Here is a 24,929-nt window from a genome sequence, read left to right on the forward strand (position 1 = left end):
TCACTCCCTTCTTTCATCCAGGTCATCCTTCTTCCACTCGGTAGAAAGATGACCTGCGAAGCCACAAGCCCTCCATGGAGTGCACGAAATCAAAGACGCTTGTTTGTAATTTATGGCTGAGCATACTTACTAGCCACTTATCTTAATAAAAGTTGCAAATGGCCGAAGTTTGTCCTCACCGACAAATATAGAGCTGTGTCTTTCCCTCCTGCGTCGTAGGCATATTACTGTGTGTGTAACACGCCAAACCAATCCACTCGACGAGTAACGACACCGGAACAGTCGCATTGGGCTCTTTGACGGCCAAGTTCCAATCTCACGCCAAAACCATGGAGATGTCATGAGTAAGGGCATGAAACCAATAACTGCCCGTGCTGCTCTCCTCCCTCCCACTCGCAACTCGTGCATGCATAAAATGCCAACCAGTCATGAGCGGGCGCTTAGAAGTGAAAGCCACTGACGAACATATCGCTCATGAACACCCTTTAGGCTGAACAAGTGGTACTTACCCACGTAGGCGTTCCTAGCAGGCCAGTTCCTGTTCATCCTGGGGAGATTCGCAGCTACTCGACCAGATGGAACTTGACATGGCAACGGCGGCGGCAGCGGGTTTCCGTTGTTTTCACGCCCATTCAAGCCTCTGTTCAGACTCACACTTCTGCATTCACCGCTGTTCTTCCTCCAAGCGACCAACTGGTTTCCGTCCAATTGGGAATTAACAACTCGTTGGCCTCGACCTTTATTCTAGCGGACACACACATTTATATCTCTTTCACAACCCAGACCCAGTCGTAGTGGTGTCCCAGTAATAGGCATCTTATTGAGGACGCCAGCTGAAAAAGCGCATTGAGCCATGCAATTCCCACGTTTAAATCTCACCACTACAACGGGGATGTCTTCGGTGGCGGCATTAGGCTCTGCTGTGCGTACATGCCCCCTTCCTCCACCTTCAACAGGTGCCCGCCTAAACCGGCAACCGGGGATGGGCACATACCTACGCGTGAAATGCACATGTGAAGGTAGAGAGAAAGACTGTGTATGCGGACAGACTATGCATAATTATTAATCTTTCGCCAGAACTATGACAAGCTAGGCAAGAAAGGCGGCTGACGTTACAATGTCCTCGGAATGGCTTTCAAGCTGCTTCCTTCCTTGGAACACCGGCGTTCAAACGGGGCAAATTGAGAGGAACTTCTCTCAGGGCTGGCTGGTAAATAGTTACCATGATTTGAAGCGAAACAGAAAAACACGGGCCATGAAGCAAAGTAGATGAGACAGGCCCTTGCGAGTAGACGAGACAGACGACACAGGCAAGTTTCTTTCAAACGCAGGTAACCCCAGCTAGGGGGCGAGGTTGAATTCGAGGCGGCAACGGCCGCAGCTACATTGTAGGTGGGGGTGGCGGCGGCGGTTTTCGTGTGAAAGCGGGGACCGCATGGATCGTCTCTGTGCGCGATTTATGCGGGTCGGCGTTGCGGGTGCGATTTTTTCACGCCCTCGTCGACGACTCTGCGCGCGCTGCCGCTTTTGCCTCGGCAAGAAAATGACCCGCGACGCCCACGGCAGAGGAAGAAGCCTGATGACTGGCGCCAATGAGGAGGCGAGCGCCTCGTGGCGTCAGTTTCGAATAGCTCGAGATAGCCGACTGGCTCTACCAGAGATGTTTAGGCTGACCACTCCGGCCGATATTGCACGGGCGCTTTCAGTAGCGGGGCGGATGATAGTCTATAGCACCGTTTTCGCCCACATTATCAGCTCCTTTACCGCACAAGCAACTTCGTGTGTGCTTTGAGCAGCATTTTAAAGAGCGGTTAGAAGCGGTCGCTGGAGCTCATCACACTACTTCGCAGCAGAAGCCCGCGCCATGTTGGCATCGCCGGCTGCGCCGCGCACCGCGTTGTGGTGGTTTTGCGGTAGCGCCAGCGCGACTGTGGCGTGGGCGGCACGTTTTCGCCAGCAGAAAACGTTTCATTCGGTTCACGCTTTACACCAAGTCGCGCTGATATGAATTCACCCCAATCACCTGATAACTGTGCTACTGCGATAGTTTTACTTAAGCATGTAGGGAACGTATTGTGATAACTAGTAGAAAATTAGTGAAGGAACGTTTTATAGGCTGTATTTGCGTTTTCTATGTCATCATAAAAAGTTTGAAACGAATTTGACAGATAATTTTTATAGGATATCGCAGCGCATTTTGCGGTGTTGTCTTACCTTGACAGCTCCAAAAAATTGGCATAAAATAAAGTATGTAAGAGCGCCTCAAATTCTCGTTGTACTGGTGTGTCGCCACACATGTTGACGTTAAAATCCCCTTCACAGATAAATGTGTATTTGCTCCGCGATACAAATAACAGGTACTGTTGGAGAACCTGAAAGAGCCGAGAATTCCAGTGAGTAGGACGACACATAAAAGAGTAAGCTGTGCATCCCTAAAGAAAAAATAAAGCGTCATAATCACCTGTGGCACAGCAGAAGTCAACCATACTTGCCACATCAGGATCACCGTGAGCAAGCAAACAAACATGATGTTGAGGCTTACCACCCCGGGCAGATATTTCATGGACACTTTCACTAGCGGCGCGAATGGTGTTCTATAGTACCGTTTTCGCCCACATTCACAGCTCCTTTATCACCCAAGCAACTTAGTGTTCACCTTGGGAGGAATTTTAAAAAGGTTTTAGAAGCGGTCGCTCGAGATACCCGCACCACTTCACAGCAGAAGCCCACGCCATGTTGGCGTCGCTTGCAGCGCCGCCCGCAGCGGGGGGTTGTTTTGAGGCAGCGCCAGCGCGCCTGTGGCATGCGCGGGACGTCTTCGCGCGGAGAAAACGCTTCATTCGGTTCACGCTTTACACCCATTCGCGCTATTTTTTATTCTCCCCAATCATCTGATAACGACGCTATGGCAGCTGTAAGCCGAATGCGCAATTTGGGAAAGAGGCAGCGATCGTGGCGAGGGCCGTATCCGTTGGGATAACTGTTATGGCAAGAGGATACAGGCAGCACGGTTCGCTGTAATGGCTGGCCGGAGCGGGGTTCTGATGTTTTATTTACAGTGCTATTGACACGATGATCATAATGGCGGTGTTCATAGCACATACCCAACGGAAAGGATTCGGCATACTCCCGCCGCCGCTACATGTGTCTGCCACAAACAGCTACAGGGATTCAACGAAACGCGAGGTCAATATTGCTGGCAGTCCCACACCTTTTTTTTCTGGTAGCGCTGTGTATCGGTAATTTGCGGGAGTTGCAGGCTGTTGTGTGCTCTTCTGGAACTATTCTATAGCCCAGCGAGTACTGCAGTTCATCGAAACGCCTGAGTAGAAGCTCCGGATCCACGTTGCAGCTCGCGCTGATGCACCGCTATTGTGCGCATTGGATACTGTTCATCGGCAAGCACGCGAGTCACTTTGCTTGTCGAGGGCATTTCGCTGCTGCTGTTTTTCTTGAGGGTCTGCTGGTTGTGCTGCTGGATCTTGCAAGTCGAGCCACGCGGTGACATACGAGATCGATTGGTTCTTCATGGACCTTTTTAGACACCTTCAGCGTTGTCAGTAGCAGCGTCGTCGGTCTGTTTGAATAGCCTCAGTGAAATATTGGTGATCGTGTCTTGTGACATCTTTTACTCCCGACCGCGAGAAATTAATACAAATAAACTAGTCCGCGGTCGTAATATTTGAAGTACTAGCCCGATTTGTAATGGTCACGTCACATTGGAGGAACTCTTAGTATTCGCTTCCACCTTTGCGTCAATCTTCGTTGCAGCTTTATAAGGGCCGAGCATCGTAATAATGGGACGGACGGCAGAGGGCCGGTACTGGCATCCAGATGGCGCCACTGCACGCTTTAACGGGTTTGGTGCCGATAGTGCATGTCCTTAGGAAATGCCTATATGACATCCCGTGACTGCCCGTCAATCTTGAACTTTCTTGTACAGCACGTGGTCTTCAGAGCTAGCCGACGTCTACATAAGAAATTTATGGGTTTTCTGGTCTTCACTTTGCTCTTGTGACTAATCTTGAGTGCGGCAACGGTGTTACAGGTACATTCACGGGAGGCTCTAGGCCGACGACATTTTCTGTGAGAAGAGCCCTTCCCGGAGGTAACAGTGTATTCATGAGCAGGGTCTATCATGCCGTATTTTCTGGACCTGCTCCGTCAAGCAGACTTCTTCGGTACGCATTGGATGGTGGCAGGCACGCACTCGTAGTTAAGGTTCCAAGTTCAGGGAAGCCTTCACCGCACATGAAGTCTTGGACAATCATGTACTCAAACTGACCTGGTAACGGCTCAATGAGTGGTTCCTCAGGTGCTTGCGCTACATTCAATTCGACAGGGACAATTTCTGCTTCACGAAGCCTAACGGTTGACTGCAGGTTCTCCTGGTCTTCTTTCACAGCTTTGGGCAGGCTTTCGGTGAATGTATGTGAGAAGTCTCTTGCCGCTTCGAAAAAGATAGGCATTTAGAAAAATCCTGTAGATTTGATGTTTAAAGGCTGCGTGTTTTTGAGGCATGCTATCTAATGGGTGAGGTATAGCGTTCGCTGCGAAAAAGCACAGCGTGTATCAATCGGCCTCCTGATACTCCTCCTCAATTTAATGTACGACCAGGATGAAAATATCGGAATCCCATTCAGTTAAATTTCTTCTGATTTTTTGGAGGTTCTCTAAGTTAACTTCCAGTTTCGGTACGTGGTGATCCGGTAATGTCAATACCCGGTCGGAATCAGTAAGAATTCGCTTGAAATCAGCACGGATGTGCTTCCGCAACGAATGCAGAGCGTGCAGCTCAGCAGCGTGCTCTTATGAAGCGCTACTGTCTGTGCCAAGCATGGTGGACAGCACGGCGCGTGGCATGTCTGCATCAGCTGGAGACTTGCTGTCGGTTTTCGTCGGTGCACCAGGGATGGCCGCGCCCCGTGTCGGTAGATTCTGATTAGTCACCCGTCCCTCCAGGCCGACGGTAGGAACGCCAGTGTTAACGTTGGTGCCATCGAGGAAGTCGTTGGTCCGTATTCTGTCAGTATCAGCCATGGTTCCAGATGGCTCTGGGTGAGTCGGGGGTGAGCGGTGCTGGGTCCAACTTGTCTGCAGCCACTGCCATCACAGCTGCTCTCCCCGTCGGCCCCTGGTCGTCTTCCCGGGTTTTTCGGCCCCAAATGTTTGGCCAAGAGACAAGCGTTTTGTACAAGCGCTTGGACAAGCGCTCGTCCTGTTGTCCCCTTTCTTTGTCCGTGTCTAATTTGCGCTTTCAATTCCCATTATGCATCACCGACAGGCCCAAACCATGACCCTTTTGGACAAGAGAAACAGGCAGGAGGGTTCGCTGTCATGGCTGAACGAAATGGGGTTCTGATGTTTTAATTACAGCGCTATTCACACGATGATGATGATGGGGATGTTCTTGGTGCATACACAATGGAGGGGATTCGACAATAACCATTGTGAAAGAGTTGTTGGCGGTGGCGAGTAAGAGCCTCGGAGCGGCGCCGAGAAAATCCGCTTCACCGGAAGAAAAACTGGGAGGGTGGCGAGAAGAGGTATGCTACTTTGAAGTAAAAAACGTTTCCCCGCGGCGACATACTTACACTCGCAGCGTTCCTACCAAAGGGAGAAAACATGCGCGCCTGCGAGTAAGTGAGGACGCGCATGCTTGTCACGTCAACCTCGACGGCAGGCCGACACCGCAGCAGACTTAACAAGACGGCGCCTACTGCTGGTAACAACGTGACGGTGTCAGCGGTCCCTTCAGAATGTGCAGCGTTCATTTTTTGCCACGTGCTCGTGGGTTCTGGAAACTTCTGTCTCCGTCTGTGCGTTTTTCACCTTTTCACGTGTTTAAACCAAAGGGAACACTCGGTTATTAAATAACACGGTCTTATAAAGGCCAGGAGGTCGTGAAGTACACCCAGAAACCGTTGACTGCTCAAGGCTTGGATCGGTAAAGTTTACAGCAAGGGCGCAGTTCACGTATAGTCTTGTGGTAAGGGGCGACTCTTGCACAAACGGTAACCGTCACATTTTCAAACGGGAGTCAAAGACCTCGCGTTTGCGTCCATATTCGAATGAATGTACTACAAAATGTTCTGCGAGGCGTATCCCAATACGTCAATCGAAAACCTTTATTTGCAAACAAGAAGCCGACAAATTCACCCAGTGGTGTCGCGCAAAGGAGAGAAGAGCTTGAAATACAGCTGTCCTCAGAACAAATATTTGGTCTTACGCCCGAGCCGCCGCTAAACACACCGCGATTAGTATTGATAGCCCCAATGCAGCCCTAAAATAAGTCAGCAAGAAAGAGCAACACTGCAACAAACAAGCTGTACTATCTTTGCTGCAAAGCAACGTATGCAGGCCAACGAGTTTTCCCGCCTTTTTGCACGCGAAGCGAAGCTTCTCGACAACAGTCACAAAAATCTCACTTAGTGCCGTTAACTATCAGCGCAACAAATACATATTATAAAGATATAAAAGATAAGGCGCAAAACTTTCAAGCAAGTAGTAATTTCTGCGTCCCACATGCAACGCCTGGTGTGTTGTGGCGTGCCGCACACCGTTTATTCCAAATAAACCCCACTGTTCTTTCGAACTTCGAAAGCACTTGATATCGTTGCGCACCTGATCAAAATCCGAACAGCAAATATACTCCTTCGGGTTCGCACTCATTTTAACAAATGAAGCCAGTGTAAGAACGTAGTCTTCATAGAGGTTCAGGAGAGTATTGGTTTGGGCGAGTTGGCACATAACGATATATCGAAGCGCAGCAAAGACGAGGACAGGAACACAGAAGACGACACACAGAGGGCTAACTTACAACTTTAATCACACAAAAAAAAACAACCACCACATATGCAGTGCTCATATTAGCCGACATGCCTCATTTAAACCACCCAGTATGTAGTCAACATCACACACACAATACACAAAAAATAAAACTGCGGAAAGATTTAACATTGTCAAAAAACGATAAAGTATCACAATACAAATACGCCTATAACAACCGATAAAAAGAACTAAGAAAAAACTTTACAAAGAGAAATTGTGAAATTCACGCAAGAGCGAGCAGAAGACGCATGCATGAAAGACACGCTCCGGACAGGAATCCACGGGTTTGATCTCACGGGTTTGATTTGCTATGCAAAATCTGTGGCTGTTCTCCCCTCTTTGAGAAGTGTGTTGTTGTGGTAAAGCAGCGACACTCCCTTACTCCGCGAAATTTCGGATACGAAAACCATCACTGATATGGGGGATCGTGGCGTTTTGAAGCCGTCGGTAGCTCTCGGGACCAAAGCTCTAGGGACCAAAGAGTTAGATTTTTTTATGTCAAACCCGTGACTTCTTGTCCGGAGCGTGTATCTTTCGCGCATGCGTCTTCTGCTCGCTCTTGCGTGAATTTGGCAATTTCCTTTTTGTAAACTTTTTATTCGTTCTTTGTTATCGGTTTTTATAGGCGTATTTGTATTGTGATACTTTTATCGTTTTTTTGACACTGTTGAGGTTCTCCGCAGTTTAATTGTTTGGGGTATTTTTTGTTGTTGGGATATTGACTTCATTCTGGTTGGAATAAATGAGGCGTGTTGGCTGATAAGAGCACTATACGTATATGTGGTGGTTTAGTATTTTTTGTGTCATTAGAGTTCGAAGTTAGCGCTCTGTGTGTTGCCTTCTGTGTTCCTGTCCTCGTCTTCGCTGCGCTTCAATACGTCTTCATAGGGCGTCTTTTGTGCCGGGGCTCGACCGTGCCCTGATGTGCGGCTTCCAGAGCGCTCGCACCAAAGGCGAGGCTTGATGAAGGACTGCTTTCCCTTTGTGTCTTTAAAAGCGAGCTCCCCACACGGCGTAGCCCACTTCCTTGAGCATGGCTTGTAACTAGCCCAACTGGTTCCCTTCGCAGCCGAAACAAAAAACGGTCTGTTTGGCCGAACGTCCCGAAAAAAAATCGGAACTTTTTCTTACGTCGAGAACAGGACTACACCAGCGCTCAAATAGAGCAGGAATTGAAAAGTGCACCTTTTCGACAAATGTCGAGGCGAATATATATCAGTCTCTTAGTAACCGTATTAGGTGGGTCTAACTTGGTCGACAATCTGTTTGAACGAATGTATCTCCTAAATCAAAGTTTTTACTACAGTTTGTGCTACCTGAGACGCTCTCGGGAGGTTATTGCAGATGAACGCTTCCTGTTGGATTGTTCACATACCCAGTAACGAAAATCTGCATTCGGCACAGACAACTGTACCGTCACGCACTCTTCCTGCACCATCATGTTCCTGTCAGGAAAGACATGGTGTGTATACTTCATAACACATTATCTTGCCACTCACGTTGTTAGGAAGTTCAACTTCAGTGTAAATAGCTCATCGCGCAAAAAAACAACCGCAAAGGACAAACATCTAGTGTAAGCGAAATTGTGCAGTAGGCTATTGCCTCAGCGGTGCCATGGAGGCCAAACAGGCCATGTAATGGGATCATTTTAGCGAACACATGTCCTCAAAAGACGTCAAAAGAGCAACCGTTTAGTCATCTGCATGCCTATTGTAAAAAAATTCGGATGACCACCTTTTAAAGCGTTGGAAAATATGAGGACCTTTAAACACTAAAGAAGTGTGCAGATAATGCCAGAGTTAAACGTTCTTGAAGGTATTGCGCGAGAAAAGAGAAATCATTGGTCGCGCTTTTTTTTCTGTAGTCCATTTGTTTTGTTTCGGTGTTCTTTTCAGCGTACTTCAGAAAAAAAAATTCGCAACTACACCATTGAGTGGTTAGTCAGCTCTTCGCTTGTTGCCCTTTGCGTTTATTTGCATTGTTTCCAGGAAAATAAATCGTGTGGGGGAACGCTGAACATCTATTTATGGGATCTTTACACTAAACCTAAAGATATTACCGCGCCATTTTCTTTATTTTGCAACAAAATATTGCAGTCGTTCTCTGTTAAACACAGCCACATCAAAAACTGATAACATCTTCATTAACATTGTAGCTGATATCGAAGGTTTTCTGCGACATTTAGTGCATAGTGCATAAGTGACAATGCTAATATTCTTTTCCTTGCTTTATACAAACACTGTTCGTGTAGCGTACGCGTAAGGTTTCAGTTTTTTGTCCGATGATGAGAGAATATTTTGCGAGAAGTTCAGCAACAAATACTTACCCTTTTATTCGGCACTGGAAACACATGCGTCACAAGCGAAGATATCTGAGGAGAACGTAACATAGAAATACCAAAGTTTGCTTTAAGCATACCCATCTCAAAAGTGCTATTGCATTAACAAAACATATTAAACTATTTTCCTGCGTGGCCTTTGTCATCTGCTATGTGCATTTGGGTGCGTTTTTACATAGTTGATTGCCAGACTTTTGTGAATCAGATGGGGAGGTTTTAAGGACAGAAAACTACCTCCATGTATAAATTGTAATAGATCTAAGTGCCACAAAAGGAAGGAAACACTTGCACGTACGAGTGTTAGGTTGCTGCTCCAGGGAAACTTATAAAACATAAAAGAATCGCTATGTGATGTTTCTAAAGTTATGTAAAAAAAGTGAGTGCTTTATAGATTTCGGCGCGAGATAAAGATCCCGACGTGGTCACAATTAGTACGCAGCCCTCTACTAAGGCACGCCTCATCGCCTGTGAAGCATAGGCGCGTGAAACCTCCGCAATCAACCAATCAATTCATCAGTCAATGAGTGCTTTACTTGTTGCCCCGGTGAATTCACTGCACAGAACAGTTTTCCAGTGCCATACAGGCAACCAGATAAGCAACGTTACGCCCGCCGCGGTGGCTCTGTGGCTACAGCGATTTGGTGCTGAGCACACTGACGCGGGTTCGATTCCCTGCCGCGGCGGCCGCTTTTCTGATGCATCCAAAAGCAGAAATGTCCCTGCGTATGAGATATCCGCGGGCGTTAGTAATCCCCAGGAGGTCAAAGTTTATCTGGAGCAATCCGCTACCGTGCGCCTTATAGCCTGCGTTTCGTCGGCGAGTTAAACACTACAATCAATCAGATAACCAACTTTTCATTGAAAGCCATCTCCAAACCTCTCGCCCCTCTCCCCCCCATTTCGTCTCCAAACTGGGCTATGTACTCTTCACAGTAGATCTGAAAATTACGTGTTGTGGAAAGAAAGAAAATTTCAAACCAAGGCATTCCATATGCTCCGTGCTTAAACATACTCGAAGTGTTACAACCGTGCTGACGTTTCCTGAAGGAATTCTAGGTTGCAACTTGGGAAGCAGGTTTCTCAAGACAGATTTTTTTGAACCCAGCGTCACTTGCTCCAGTGATTCCAGCGCGATCGCTGGGTAAATTTTGATTGTTTTCTTTTTCGTTACATTTGCTGAGGAACAGTTTAGGTCGTGACATTCTTGGTTTTTCTGGTTTACTTTTTGTGCATTTTTTTTTCAAGTAGCCGTTCACAATCTATATGCCTGATTGATGTACATTCACCTAAAAAAACTGAAGTGTACAAAAAGTTTCATAAACAAAAACATCTACAAATGTCACTACCTCATCAATGTATTTTGAACTGCAAAGAACTTAGAACAAGTTTTGTAATATGTTTTATAGGCCAATCAAGCTTTCTACAAGGTGAACAGAAATTAAATTCTGTAAGCAAAAACGTTTACTTAATATTACTTTGTTATTTCTATGGTGTTATCACAAGAGGATTTCCAGTTGTGACAATTTGTCCTGATATAAACAAAGAAATGAAAATTTGTTTTTTCAAAGCTACATTCCTTTTTACAGCAAAACCCAGTTATAGACAAGTGTAATATGCTCCGCAATTAGTTCGATACATCCAATAGTTGGATATAGCGAAACCCACCGATAACAAGTTTTTTATTACGAGTTCAAAATACGCGGCACCCCCCTCGCTCCTCGCCATTCCCCATGCGGAAGCAAACGCAATATACACAATATACCCACACAATACACACAATATACCCCCTACCATACACAAAACTAATACATTTCTTCTAGCAATAAGGCTACTTTCCACCTTAACTGCCTACTTCACAAAAAAAGAACTGATTCTAGTTTTCACTTTCATTTTGGCGGCGTCAACTGGCACAGCATTTTAGTCCGGTTCCTTCAATATCGAAGCAATAATGTTTGAGCATATCAACTGCCAAAAGCGCTTCATTAAGCATCGGACGGCTTTCACTCGCGACATCCTCTGCCTCTTTCGAGTTTTCAACAGGACAGCTGCCATGACATGAACGATGGTGTCTGCATCAGGGGGGTTCACAGTGACGCCAACCTGGTCGTATGGGCCAGTTTTTGTCGTGCGCAGTTGCAGTCATGAACCATTTTCAACCAGCCCGGCTTTCCAGTCTGCTTCATTTATGGAAAGTGTCGGGTGTCACGTCATTCCATGGCAGGCTCAACATCTCAACCACGGCCAATCAACGTCTCAATTACCGCCGTGAGACCCATTTCGGTGCAATTCTAAGTTCACCGAGTTCGATATATCTGACTTGAACTTCGTTTTGAGGAATATGTTTCGCATGTATTTTCGTAACTGATTTGTGTTTGTTCGATATACAGCATATTTCGCTCCATCTGGGTTTCTTATAATCTGGTTTGATGCAGCTTGTGCTGGCTTTTATGCCGGATGAGCTTACGCGGCGTTAGACGTATGAATAGCGCAACCGCCAGAATACTTTGTGCCTTCCATCGTTTGTCTGAAGACGCCGAGAAAGACTGTCCTAAAGTCCAATCGGAGCTGTAGGTCCCTTGTGAAACCACCGTATCTGTATATTGTCAGGGGTAACTACCGCATTAGTGCGCGCGAGGTGCGGGTGCGTTGCTGTTGGGGAGTTGCGCTCACTGTGACGTCATTCGGAGGGTTGATTGATTGATTGTGGGGTTTAACGCGCCGACGCAACGCAGGCGATGAGGCGCGCCGTAGTGGAGGGCTCCGGATTAATTTTGACCCCCTGGGGATCTTTAACGCGAGCCGAAATCTCGTACACACGGGCGTTTTTGCTTTTCGCCTCTATCAGAAAAGCGGGCGCCGCGGCCGAGAGTCGAACCCGGGACCTCGTGCTCAGTCATTCGGAGGGTCACCGGCTATCAATAGTGCTGGGAGCGCAGCACTGTCTCGGGATGCCCTACTGCTCGAAGTTAGAGTACACATGCAGTTTCTTATGAAGCCGCCTGTCGCCGATTGGCCGGAATCGGTCGTAGCATAATTAGTGGCTCTAGGGTCGAGGGGAGTTCCAGCACTACCAGGCCTTTTTGTATTGCACGGATCCTGTTGACAAACAAACATCAATTTCGTAATTGTTGGGCATAATTTCGTCGTGTGCCGTACGGACAATACCGGAGAGAGGCCGCCCCAAAAGTGCACAGCCTGCGTTGAGAGTTGCTATAGGTTGTCAGTTTCAACCTGCATTTTATTTTTTATAGTGCCAATGTTTTTTTACGCACGTGCTTAGGCTCCGCGTTATTTCCTTTGCTTTTCCTTTATGCGCATTTTAACCACAGCAACTCATTTGTCCGTCGCGTCTACATATGTCGCTATCTTTGCTTGTTTCTTTAATCTACTACCCTGATTGTGTTCGGTATACTTTATAATTCTTGTGCGTATATTCCATGTGTGACTATGCTGTTGACTTTTTTTTGCTTGTTATCGTCTTCTGAATTGAACTTGTATTGCGAACATCGTAGCCATTACTTATTCTGCCTTCGTTTGCTACTCGAAAATTTGTGCTGTATGATCCGCAAAGCTTCACTTTTGTAACCCCCTTACTCAATTCCCTGCAAATGGTTTGTAAGGTATTTTAAATACACCGCAATATTGAATAATCATTCGTTAAACGACTATGTATTGTCCCTTTCGGCACAGTTTCTAATGCAAAAAAAATTATATTTCTGCATGTGAGTAACTTTCTCTTTGCACATCTGCAGCGCGGTAAAGTTACTGTGCATTTGTACGGCTGAAGTGGAAAGTGCCATATGTGTTCCACCCATACTTATGTGTTCCACCCAACCGGGCGCCGCTAACTATTTCTTTTGTTTATAGTGTAGTATCGCGGATGTGTGCGTGTAAGGAGGAGAGTTGCGCAGGCGCAGTGAGCGTGTGGACGGCACTGCCATCAACGACGGCGGCCCGGGCGAGCCTAAAAATGCTCCGCATTTAAAAAGAGGTTGGTGACGTCCCGGACGCTGCTGACGTCATGTTTCTCGCGGCAGCCGGGCCGGGCGGCCGCGCACCGGCCTCCGAAACCATCCATGTCTGAAACCGACGCTCGCCCAACTGTCGCGCCGGCCGCCGGTCGCTGCCTCATGGGCCGCTCGGAAATGCACCAGGTGCGCAGGTTGGACGAGTGGCGGCGGTGACTCGAACTGGCCGCCGCCCGTCGTTTGGTATGTGGGCAGTAACGTGTTTAATATTTGAACGAAGAGAACATGTAGGAAATAGTGTTTTCTGGTGTCGAATTATTGTCTTTGTGGCGATACTAACTGGAGCGTTACACAAACATTCTTTTTGCTTTGCATTTATTCAAAATACATATGATGATGTCTTTGATTTGAAGTCATAAAAGCACATGTACTACACTCATATATTGCTCATGCATTTTATGTACACAGTAGTGGACTCTAAGCAAAAATGCGACATATGCAAATTTAGGCATACAATATTGCACAATAGAAAAACAAACGTTCTACATACACATTTAGGTACACAATACTTGATTACGAAAGAAGAACTTCGAAGGTCCTAGTCCCTACACAGATTTTGTTTCGCGCACACCTCGCTAGAGAATAAAAGAACTTGAAAGTTCCACTCAATGTATACTTATTTCTTGGGCTCTTGTGAAGAAAGGGATGTTCCTTAGGCATTAAAAAATTTGCTTTAGTTTAGAGACACAGTAATTGGGATCTATGCTTTGAAAGAAAGCTTGCACACGTATGCTTCAAGCCCTGCCTTTCGGGCGAGTTAACGCAAACTCTGAAAGAAAGCGTTGACCCGCCCATTAACCTGCGTACACTTCCGAGAAATGATATTCACACCAACAAAATGCAGCGACAGAAAACTGTTGCAACGCAATGACCGTATTATAGACACTCATTGCTGGACTATACGTAAAAAATAATGTGCAACTACGTCGTAGAACGCACAACACAATAGCAACAAAAATAGAACGCACGCGTCTTTTCTTTTAAAGGCTCGTGAACAGTCTGTTTACCGGAGGGGGGGGGGGGAGAGAGAGAAGACACGGAGAAAAGAAGTCTTTCCTGTATTGCAAGCCGCGTGTACCGAGCTCATTACTTGCAGATATCGGCCAGGTTGTTACAAGCTACCCTCTAGCTCGTGTCTGGGCAGCGCCTATTATCTCATCCTGTCCGATACAGCATGACGATTCTAACTTCAGAACTATGGAATAGCAAACCTACTCGCAATAATAGGGAGTTTTAGCTGACCGTTTCTGAACGTCCGCTCCGCTCCGATAGCAAGCGGGAGCGCCATTGCGCATGCGTGGAACGCTAGCGCGCTACCGGCGATACCGGAGCGGGGCCCCGCTCCGCTAACCGGGGCGCCCCCTCTTAGCGGACCGTCGCGGCAGCTTACGCTACCGTGCGGAATTTTAACATGGCTGCCCCCACGATGCGAGCGCGCTACGGCGAACTTCGTTCCTTTAGTTGAAACACGACCGACGAATCCGCGAAAGCGCTCTCGAATAGGCAATGGTGTCACACACCTCAAAGATCTTTAGAACGGAAGCGAAAAACCTCGACCGAAGCGCGGGGCTGCTTCTGTGCAGCGCCGAGAAACACAGGTTTGGCTTGCCTATTGCAAAGTTTATCGGCTTGTTTATTGCTATTTAGAAAAATTATACCATGTCAGCGACTACATTATACAAAAAAAAGGTTAAATGAGGCCAAGAAACACGGTATTTTGCTTTGTTTGGGCAACCAAATAAAAATTCTTACGTTTTCTTTAGGGTGAAGTTTTGGTTTACACGTGCACGCGAAACGACCAGTCACGTGAATCATTCCCCGTCGAGGGAGATACGGTTATCGCTTAGCTAAAAGCCATTCGGCTGCTGACGCTCCGTTTGTGCTGAGCGGGGCGTCGGGAGAATAGCGGAGCGTCAAGAACGGTCAGCTAAAACTCTCTAATATGACAAGGCGCGGGCGCGCAGGTTATATTGAACAGCAAAGCCGGCAGTGCTACTTGGTTTATTATTTTTGTATGAGCGAAGCGCTTGCAATGGCAGCTCTAGACAACGCATGTATTTCGGGTTGGCCTTGCACTGCTCCCTCTGAAAATCGACTCGCATTGAACACCGCGGTGTTACGTCTGATTTTTCGGAGCACTGAAGCAACGCTTGGCAGTAGTTTCGCCGCAAATATACGTTTTGGAGCAAGACGGCGGAGGAAAAAATGCTTAGGGCGTAGCAACTCCACGCCACCAATTGCCGTGATTGTAGGTACGCCGTGAACGGCAAGAAGCGCGTACCGGTGAGCTTGCCTTCTTTGTGAGCAGGTGCGTCATGACGACATTAAAGGGATTAAGCGGAGTCACCGGAGGAAACGTCCAATGAAGTCGCAAATCGTCCTCGACTTGGGACCCAAACCAAGTCTCATACCTGCTGCACGAAACAACAAAAAAATACCTTGATACGTATACTTAATCGACGTTCAAGCAGTTACTAACGCAATCAAAAACGGCAATGCCACCACAAATTGATCTTACGAACAAGAGTGTGCGCGCCAAAGACTTGTTTACTTCAATAAAAACTTTGCGTACCTGCAGAGCTGGGATATATTTATACATTAGTTTCCACTCCAAGACGACTGACATGTACGTATCATTAACTTTACGTTACATGCGCGAAGTATTTTGAAAACAGAAGAGTGCAATCGGTCGGCTTTTAAAGAATTCACTATAACTTGTACAAAGCTAATTTGCGTACCTGTCGTCTTTGGAGAAGGCGAGAAACTTGGCCAAACTTGGTCTTGCTGCACCACAGAGCTGCGCATGACTGGTAACGCTCCTTCCTCCACAGCCACATATTTAGAATACATTCGAATATATTTTATAATACAGCGAAACTTTAGGCCCGTGGACGAGTTTAGGCAACCCGCGCAACCCTTCGCACGCCGGATCGCTCACGCACGCACCGAACTGGCCCGCCGCGCGCGCCCAGAGAAAGAAAAAAAATATTGGCGCCGGTGAGCTGCTGCGCATGCGTGAGAAGGCGCGGAAGCGTTGAAGGTGTGGAAACGAAGAAACTCTGAGGGAAAGGGAAAGGCCACGCCGCAGCACCCTGCCGCTATGATCACCCAATTTCGGAAACCGAAACTACCCAAAGTCGCTGACTAGTGTTGCAACCACGTGCCCTCTGCTACGTCGAGAAATGCCAACGCGCATGGATCAACTGGATTTGCACAGCACCGCTTCTGATTGGAAACCTACGGGAGCGACCTCTACATGGGCATCGTGGCCTATAAAGCCGACGCAAAAGAATCGGCTCTTCAGTGGGTCCGGTTGCAGCATGGAGCGCAGCTGATACATCTTGGTGTTTATCTTACAGATCGCTGCATGTTCAGGTAGCCACTATCTAGACGACGATACTCGTCTGGCGCAACGCCACGGCAGCCACTTAGACTGCCTTGAAACCAGCGTCACTTGCTCTAGTGATTCCAGCGCGATCGCTGGGTCTGTTTTGATTCTGTTTTTTTTTTTTTCGTTACATTTGCTGATGAACAGTATAGTTCGTGACATTCCTTATTTTTCAGGTTTACTTTTTGTGCATTTTTTATTCAACTAGCCGTTCACAATCTACATGCCTGATGCGCATTCACCTCAAAAAACTGAAATGTACAAAAACGTTTCATAAACAAAAACATCTACGAATGTCACTACCTCATCAATTTATTTGGAACTGCAAAGAACTTAAAACAAGTTTTGTATTATGTTTTATAGGCCACTCAAGCATTCTACAAGGTGAACAGAAATTGAATTCTGTAATCAAAAACGTTTACCCAATATTACTTTGTTATTTGTATAGTGTTAGCACAAAATAATTTAGAGAAGTTAGAGAGTACGGTTGCAAAACTTCATAGCGTCGTCAGCGAACTGGACAGAAAAAATGAGGATTTAGAAAACCAGTCCCGCAGAAACAACCTAGTAATATATGGCTTCCCTGAATCGCCTGACGAAAACCCAGAAGAACTCACTGTGTTGGTGGCCAAAATTATAACAGATAAGCTAGAGGTACAGTCCGACAACATTGAACTCTGCCACCGAGTCGGGTCACACAACGAGGGCAAGATAAGACCATGTGGCAGCACTCCGCTGAAGTAAGAAAAAATTGACGTAAAATACGTCTTCACCGACACTGCCTTGCGATGGATATCGTTCGATACACATAAGACGACGCGAAGTCTGCTGTAGTTAAGGCGCCACAACATGTGCTCTTCAATAGTACTGGCTTCACTACTGCTGGAGCGTCGGGAAACGCGCTTGAAAAAAGCACTGGCAATCTATCAGCTCATTAAAACCTTTGACGCTTTTGAATGTAAACGCGCGTGGCTAAGTGAATAAAATTACTGACTTTCACTGGCTAGTAGAATGTTACCACCCTTCAGTCATGTGCGTGACGGAAACTTGCTTTAATGACTCGATTGAAGACGGGGAATTTACTCAGCCTGGATACGTAGTACTGCGAAAAGACAGAAGTGGTGGGCGTGGCGGGGGTGTGGCGCTATTCATTCAGAATAACATCGAATTTTGCTTGCATCCTGATTTACACGAAAGAGAATCAATTTGGTTCAAGGTTAAGTTTAAAGACTTGCTATAGTGATCGAAGGAATATGCCGTTCTTCTAATTGCTGTTATATATTTGGCCTTGTTATTGATTACATAGCAGAAGACGGGTTCTACGAATCTAGGCTTGTGATCACTGGTGATTTCAACACCCCCTGCATTAATTGGATGAATCTTACCTCAACTGGCCGCACAAAATTGATCTGTGACTTATTAATTCACATAGCAGTATCCTATGACCTAACCCAAGTAATAGAGGCCCCAACGCGAGAAAATTCCCTTCTTGTGTTTGTCAGTGATGACATCCTGCAGAGTGGTGTCAAACAACAAATAGTTGAAGGTTTGTCAGACCACCGGGCTGTCCTAGTAGACTTCAACGTCACGTGTGAGCAGAGCAGGCCATCTTACAGAACTGTGGCCGACTTCAACCGCACTGACGATGCTTGAATTGTTTCTACTCTGGCTTCTTATTTTCATAACTTTTTTATTTTCTAGCTCGAGTCTATCGGTTGATGCTTTGTACAATCAATTATTGTCACTGAATGTATGACAAAATTTGTTCTAAACAAATGTGTCAAACGTCACCCAAAACACCTCTGGTACAGTCGCGTGCGATTTGAAGGTAATCACGCGAGCTTTCCCCGACAAAGAATAAAACGCCCCCTCGCGGCATTTTTTGGCCCGACTGGGACCTAGTTTATGCATTATACTCTACCTCAGTCGCTGTTCCTTCAAGCAGTGATCCCTCCCGCGGCTAGTAAACCACCCTTTCCACTTTGCGGTGATTTTGTGTGCTTGTAATCACGTGTTCGTTTTTTTTATTGGTTATCGCGAGCAACGATTGCGCCCATTGTTATTAATGTCCAGTATTTCCCGAGAACGCGTTTCAGCGCACCTTTCAGAGAACTGCTGTGAAATACAAGTGGGACGTCGTCGCTGCGTGCGCGATAAAAAACAGGTAGGGGTTATTGGTTTTGCTGCTGGAATGATGGCCGCATGAATAAACAGAGGCTGAGGGAGAGAAGAATGCGTAAACCAGGACACAGGCAGAGTAAAACAAGCCACGTGGGGGTATTATCGTCATAGTCGGTTGAGGCTGGCGCGATTACCTTCAAATGGCACGCGACTGTACACCCGGGAACTCGTACAACTTTTAAGTCATATCAAGCGGTCACGCAGGCGCTGTCCACCGGACGATCGAAATAAAAATGGGCAGTTATCTTCTATAAAATCTTCGTTAAAGGCTAAGATGAAGGAGGCAAAGATTTTTATTACAACCACACGCTATCGACATTTATGAAAGATAACCCATCAAAGTTTTGGGAGACGAATAGCCCCATCCGTAGCGATACACAGTCTTTCTTCATCGACGATCAACCATGCTCTGATGCCAGTGTTATCTCTGAGGGCTTTAATAATTTTTTTCAAATCCGTGTTTCTCTCTGCAAATGACGTAATCCCTAACGCTCATGCTCCCAGCGATTTAACGGTGTTTCCTGAGCTAGACATTACTTCCGCTGGAGTTCATAACGTCTGATTAAGCATAGACACAGAGAAGAGTGCCTGCCGTGACAGCATTCCCAACCTTTTTTTGAAAAGGTACTCTGGATGGTCCTCCCCCAATTTAACCGTTATTTTCAGAAGATCGCTTGAGTCAGCATCTGTCCCTGGGGTGTGGAAAACCGCCAATGTGGTACCGGTGTTTAAAGCTGACAACAAGCTATACATTCGAAATTACAGGCCGATTTCATTATTAAAGACATGCTGTAAGCTATTAGAGCATATTATCCACAAGCAAATTGACCAGTACCTCAGTGAAAGCGGTGTGCTAACACGGCATCAGCACGGGTTGCGTGCAGGACACTCTACAGCCACGCAGCTACTTGAGTTCACACACGACATTGCTTCAGAACTTAAAAACAGGGGTCAAATTGATGCGATATTTATTGACTACTCTAAAGCGTTCGATAAGGTCTGTCACTGAAAACGTCTGCACAAATTACGAACACTTCGTGGGAACAGCCCATTGCTCTAATGGTTAGAAGATTATTTGCACTCAAGATCACAGCTCGTTACATTTAACAACAGGCGGTCATCACGAGTGCAAGTTTCATCAGGCGTGCCACAAGGCTGGGTTTCTGGGTCGTTAATTATTATTATTGATATTGTTACGGGGATAAGCAGGCGAGTAAGAGGCGAAGTGGGGTTTATTCGCAGTAATGGCGGTGGTTCACCGGAGAGCGTGCAGCCAACATCGATTCCGCCCGAAAGAAGCGCTTCGTTCCCTTCTTCATCGGCCGTGCAGCTGGCGGGGAGGATTTGCCCGTACAGTGAAGCAGTCCTGACATTTTGTGTAACATTTCCCCCTCCGCAGACGAAACCCCCTGGGAGAGTCATTCAGCAGCGCGCGGGTTGTATGTTTTAAGGCGTGCAACATGTACAAGCTGAGTCTTGCTTGCCCGGCGTCCGGTCGCAGTGAGACGGGAAATGACGTAGGTGACATCGCTGACACGATCCACAACAACAAATGGGCCAGTGTAACGGGACAAAAACTTCGTACACAAACCGCGTTTCCTTAGCGGTGTCCATAGCAACACCAGGTCACCTTTACAAAATGCAATACTGCGGTGGCGAGCGTCGTATCGGTCCTTAGAACGGCGCTGCGAGGACAGTGTACGTAGACGGGCTAATTGGCGGGATTCTTCAGCCAGGCAAAGGGTTTTGGCAATGGATGCCTCGTTGTGCAAGGAAAATGGTAGAATGGTGTCGATAGGCGTCCTAGCTGACCGGGCGTAGACGAGGTAGAAGGGACTGTAGCCGGTGGTTTCGTGCTGGGCGGTGTTGTAAGCGTAGGTGATGAATGGTAGTATTTCATCCCAGTTTCTATGGTCGGAGGAGATGTACATCGAGATCATGTTGATGAGTGTGCGATTCGTGCGTTCCACCAATCCGTTCGTCTGTGGATGGTACGGGGTAGCATGCCGGAACTGCGAAGTACAAAGCCGGAGTAATTCCTCCACAACATCCGCAATAAATTGGCGGCCACGATCACTGATAAGCCCACGAGGGGCGCCGTGTCGAAGAATAAGGGCATGCAGCAGGAATACAGACACAGAGGTTGCTGAAGCAGTTGGAACAGCTGCGGTTTCCGCATAACGCGTCAGATGGTCAACACAGACGATAATCCAGCGGTTGCCGCCAGGCGTTCGTGGAAGTGGGCCTACAAGGTCAACCCCAACCTGCTCGAAAGGAGCAGTGGGTGGTTGCACGGGATGAAGAAGACCGGCAGGTATGGCGGCAGGACGCTTGTGACGCTGGCATTCTGTACAGGTGGCGACGTATTTTTCAGTCGTGCGCCGCATGTTGGGCCAGTAAAAGCGCCGCTCTTGGGCGCGGTGTAATGTCCTAGCGTAACCAAGGTGTCCAGACATCAAATCATCGTGCATAGCGCGCAGTACGCAAGAGCGCAGACTCTCTGGTACAACCAAAAGAAACCGCGCACCAGATGCTCCGTAGTTTGCCTTGTAAAGCAGGCCGTCCCGAAGAGAAAAGCGATTAGAAGGGGCGGATGCACGAGCGCAGGCGAAGAATGGGGCCAGCTTGGGATCGTTCTGTTGCTCTCGTCGAAAGGTTTCCACGTTGGGAAATTCCTCAGATAGTGGCGCGAGGTAGTCGTCGAAATTGTCCGCGTCGCACGCAGTCGTTGAAAGTGGTAGCCGGGAAAGGCAATCAGCGTCGGTGTGACGGCGGCCGCTTTTGTAGGATATAACGAAGTCGTATTCTTGGAGTCTGAGAGACCAGCGGGCGAGTCGCCCGGATGGATCACGTAGTCCAACCAACCAACACAGAGAATGATGATCCGTGACAATCGTAAAAGGACGTCCGTAAATGTAAGGGCGAAACTTCTGCACAGCGAAGATAACCGCCAAACATTCCTGCTCGGTCACAGTATAGTTTCTTTCTGACTTGCTGAGTGTGCGGCTGGCATAGGCGATGACATGTTGGGCCCCGTGATGCCTCTGCACGAGTACTGCTCCGAGGCCGATGCTGCTGGCATCCGTATGCACTTCCGTCGAAGCCGATGGGTCGAAGTGGCGAAGTATCGGGCCAGAAGTGAGCAAAAACTTAAGTTGGGAAAATGAGTCCTCGCACTCTGGCGTCCAGTTGAAAGGCACATTCTTGTGCAAAAGATAGGACAGAGGAGCAGCCAGCTCTGCAAATTTAGGCACGAACCGGCGGAAATAGGAGCATAGCCCCAAGAAACTTCGAAGGTCACGCACAGACTGGGGCGGCTTGAAATGGCTGACGGCTGCGATCTTCTCCGGGTCAGGCCTAACGCCATGTTTGTCAACTAGATGGCCCAAAACTAGTGCTTGGCGTTCACCAAAGTGGCACTTTTTCGAATTCAACACAAGACCGGCCTTTCCTAGGCAGTTCAGGACAGTGTCAAGGCGTGTGTTATGCTCTTCAAAAGTACGGCCGAAAATTACCACATCGTCGAGGTAGCACAAGCAAATCTCCCACTTCAAGCCTCGCAGAATTGTGTCCATGAACCTCTCAAATGTAGCAGGAGCATTACAGAGGCCGAACGGCATGACGTTGAATTCGAAGAGTCCGTCGGGGGTAACAAAAGCCGTTTTCTCTTTGTGGTCTGGATCCATCGGAATTTGCCAGTAACCAGATCTTAGGTCGACTGACGAAAAATACGAAGCAGAGTGCAGGCAGTCGATGACGTCGTCTATTCGTGGTAGTGGGTAGACGTCCTTCTTTGTGATTGCGTTCAGGCGCCTGTAGTCAACACAAAATCGCCAAGAGCCATCCTTCTTCTTTACAAGAATCACCGGTGCTGCCCACGGACTGGCTGATTCCTGCACAACACCCTTTTGCAGCATTTCGTTGACCTGGTCGGCAATAATCCTTCTCTCGCTCGGAGAAACCCGGTAAGGCTTCTGTCGCACTGGCCGGGAGGTTCCGGTATCGATGGTGTGTCGCGAGCGGCACGACGGAATGTCGATCTTGGCGTCTCTTTGCGAGAAGTCAAACACCGATGCATGTCTGCAGAGTACACGAGCTAGTGCCTCCCTCTCGGTAGAAGAAAGACCCTTGTTTATCATTTGCAGGAATGGTCCGTCGAGGGTAGCCGAGCTCCCACCAGAATCACAATTTTCTTCGGTCACTGCTGCCAGGGATACTCTCACATCTTTTTCAAACGCCGCTAGTTTCATTCCCCGCGGCAAAACAGTACCAGCCGCTGAGCAGTTAACGGCCCATATAAGACTGCGCCTACCGTTTACCGAAATCAAACAATGCGGTAACAAAACATCTTTCTTGATGCAGTTTGATGCAATGGGCTCAGCTATAGCGCAAAAGGTAGGCTCACCAGCACCGCGGGCCAATACGGGAACAAGAGACGCTGAGCGGGCGGGCAGAAGCGTGTCTTCGGATACAACCAGAAAGCGTTCTTCGCAGAGAGAAGGCTCCTCCGCGAGTGCTGAATGGAACATGCTGTTTATGGAGAGCTCGCCCGTCGCACAGTCCACCATAGCGCCACATCCACGGAGGAAGTCGATACCGAGAATAACATCATGTGTGGACCTCGGAAGCACTGCAAATTCAGCCTGTAAGTGTTTGCCGGCTAGGAAAACGTCAACCGCACAAATACCGATGGGGCATAATGACTCGCCCCCAACACCTCGAAATATGGCACCACGGTCCCAGCTGAACATCACTTTAGGCCCAATACGCTCCTTAAAAACCCTACTCATAACGGAAACTGTTGCTCCAGTGTCAACTAAAGCCATCGTCTGTACACCATCAATAAACACTTCCACTTTGTTCTTGACCATAAAGACGGGCAGAGGTATGTTTCCTAGAGACTGTCCGGCGACCTCACCCCCATCGGCCGCGCCGGCTAGTTTCCCGGCGGCGGTGACAAGGGGCGCCGCCGAGGCGACGGGGATTGGGGTTGGCGTAGGGGCGGTGGCGTCAAACTCCTGTCGGAGGCGGGAGAGCCGTTGCGGGGACCATTAAGATGCTGGTTGTTGCCAGTGGGTGGAAATGGTGGCGACCAACGGTTAGGGTTATAATTACTACCCCTAGGCCAGGTAAACCGCGGGCCCGCGCTTGATCCAGGGCTGCGACGCCGGCAAAACCGCGAGATATGACCGGCGACCCCACATCGGTAACAAACAGGTGGCTCGCGAGGAGAGTCGAACCGCCCGGATGGGAATTGGCGACTGGAAGGGCTTGAACGCCGATAGTCGTCCGGGTGGTAGGCGTCCTGTGGACGATGGAAACGGCCTCGTGATTGATAGTAGCGATCTCGTGTCGGGCTAGTATACATGTCACCTCGCCGGTCGTCAACGAAGTCGGCCACGTTGACAGATGGTCGTAACGATTCCACGTGCCTCGGAGGTGCCTCGTGCCGTAAGTCGCTGTTGTGAGATGGGGTCCAGGGACGCGCAACGTCACTGTGTCGGAGCAGCTCTTCACGGACTATTTGCCGTATGGTCGACGCAAGGTCGACAGACGAGTTGACGTCCACGCTGGCGACCGTTGTGACGTTGGGTAGTCGACCAAACTTTGGCGTTATCCGACGCATCTTGAGCGCTTCAAACCTGCGACAGTGTTGGATTACGTCAGAGATGGTGTTCAGGTTGTCCTTACTGATGAGAAAATTAAAAACGTCTTCCGCAATGCCCTTAAGTATATGCCCAACTCTGTCGTCCTCCGGCATCCTAGCGTCGACGACCCGGCACAACTTCAGTATCTCCTCTATGTAGGTCGTGCATGTTTCCCCGGGAACTTGCGCTCTCTGAAGGAGTGTCTGCTCGGCTTTCTTCTTTTTCGCTTCCGAATCACCAAAGGCCTTCCTGATTTCCTCGACGCATTCGTCCCATGTGGTCAACTTTTCCTCGTGGTTTTCAAACCACGTCAACGCTGTCTTGTCCAAGGAGAAAACGACGTTCGCAAGCCGGTCCGCAGCGTTCCAGCGGTTGTACTTGCTCACTCGTTCGTAATGGGTGAGCCATTCATCGACGTCTTCTTCGGGTTTCCCTTCAAACTTCCGCGGCTCCCGTGGCTGCTGCCAGCCGTTGGGCGGTGTCACCGAAGAGTTGCCTTGAGTCGGAGGGGCCAT

At 48.1% G+C, this 24,929-nt stretch overlaps 1 protein-coding gene across 1 annotated transcript; it reads right to left on the minus strand.

Moving 5' to 3' along the window:
- LOC144172507 (uncharacterized) lies at nucleotides 1-24,929 on the minus strand. Its single transcript, XM_077701193.1, has 2 exons — nucleotides 24,140-24,929; nucleotides 1-53 (listed from the first exon to the last, which is right to left on the minus strand). Exons 1-2 carry the CDS (start codon nucleotides 24,927-24,929, stop codon nucleotides 1-3), a joined length of 843 nt encoding a protein of 280 aa, XP_077557319.1.

The sequence above is a fragment of the Haemaphysalis longicornis genome, unplaced genomic scaffold, assembly GCF_048455015.1.
Source record: "Haemaphysalis longicornis isolate Haplotype H1 unplaced genomic scaffold, Haemaphysalis longicornis Haplotype H1 scaffold_23, whole genome shotgun sequence".
In the NCBI taxonomy this organism is placed as follows: domain Eukaryota; kingdom Metazoa; phylum Arthropoda; class Arachnida; order Ixodida; family Ixodidae; genus Haemaphysalis; species Haemaphysalis longicornis.

Coding starts and splice junctions, on each gene's coding strand:
- LOC144172507 (XM_077701193.1), bottom strand. CDS start 24,929: ATGGCCCCTCCGACTCAAGGCAACTCTTCGGTGACACCGCCCAACGGC. Junction 54..24,139: donor CTTCGTTGACGACCGGCGAG/GTGACATGTATA, acceptor GTGGCTTCGCAG/GTCATCTTTCTACCGAGTGG.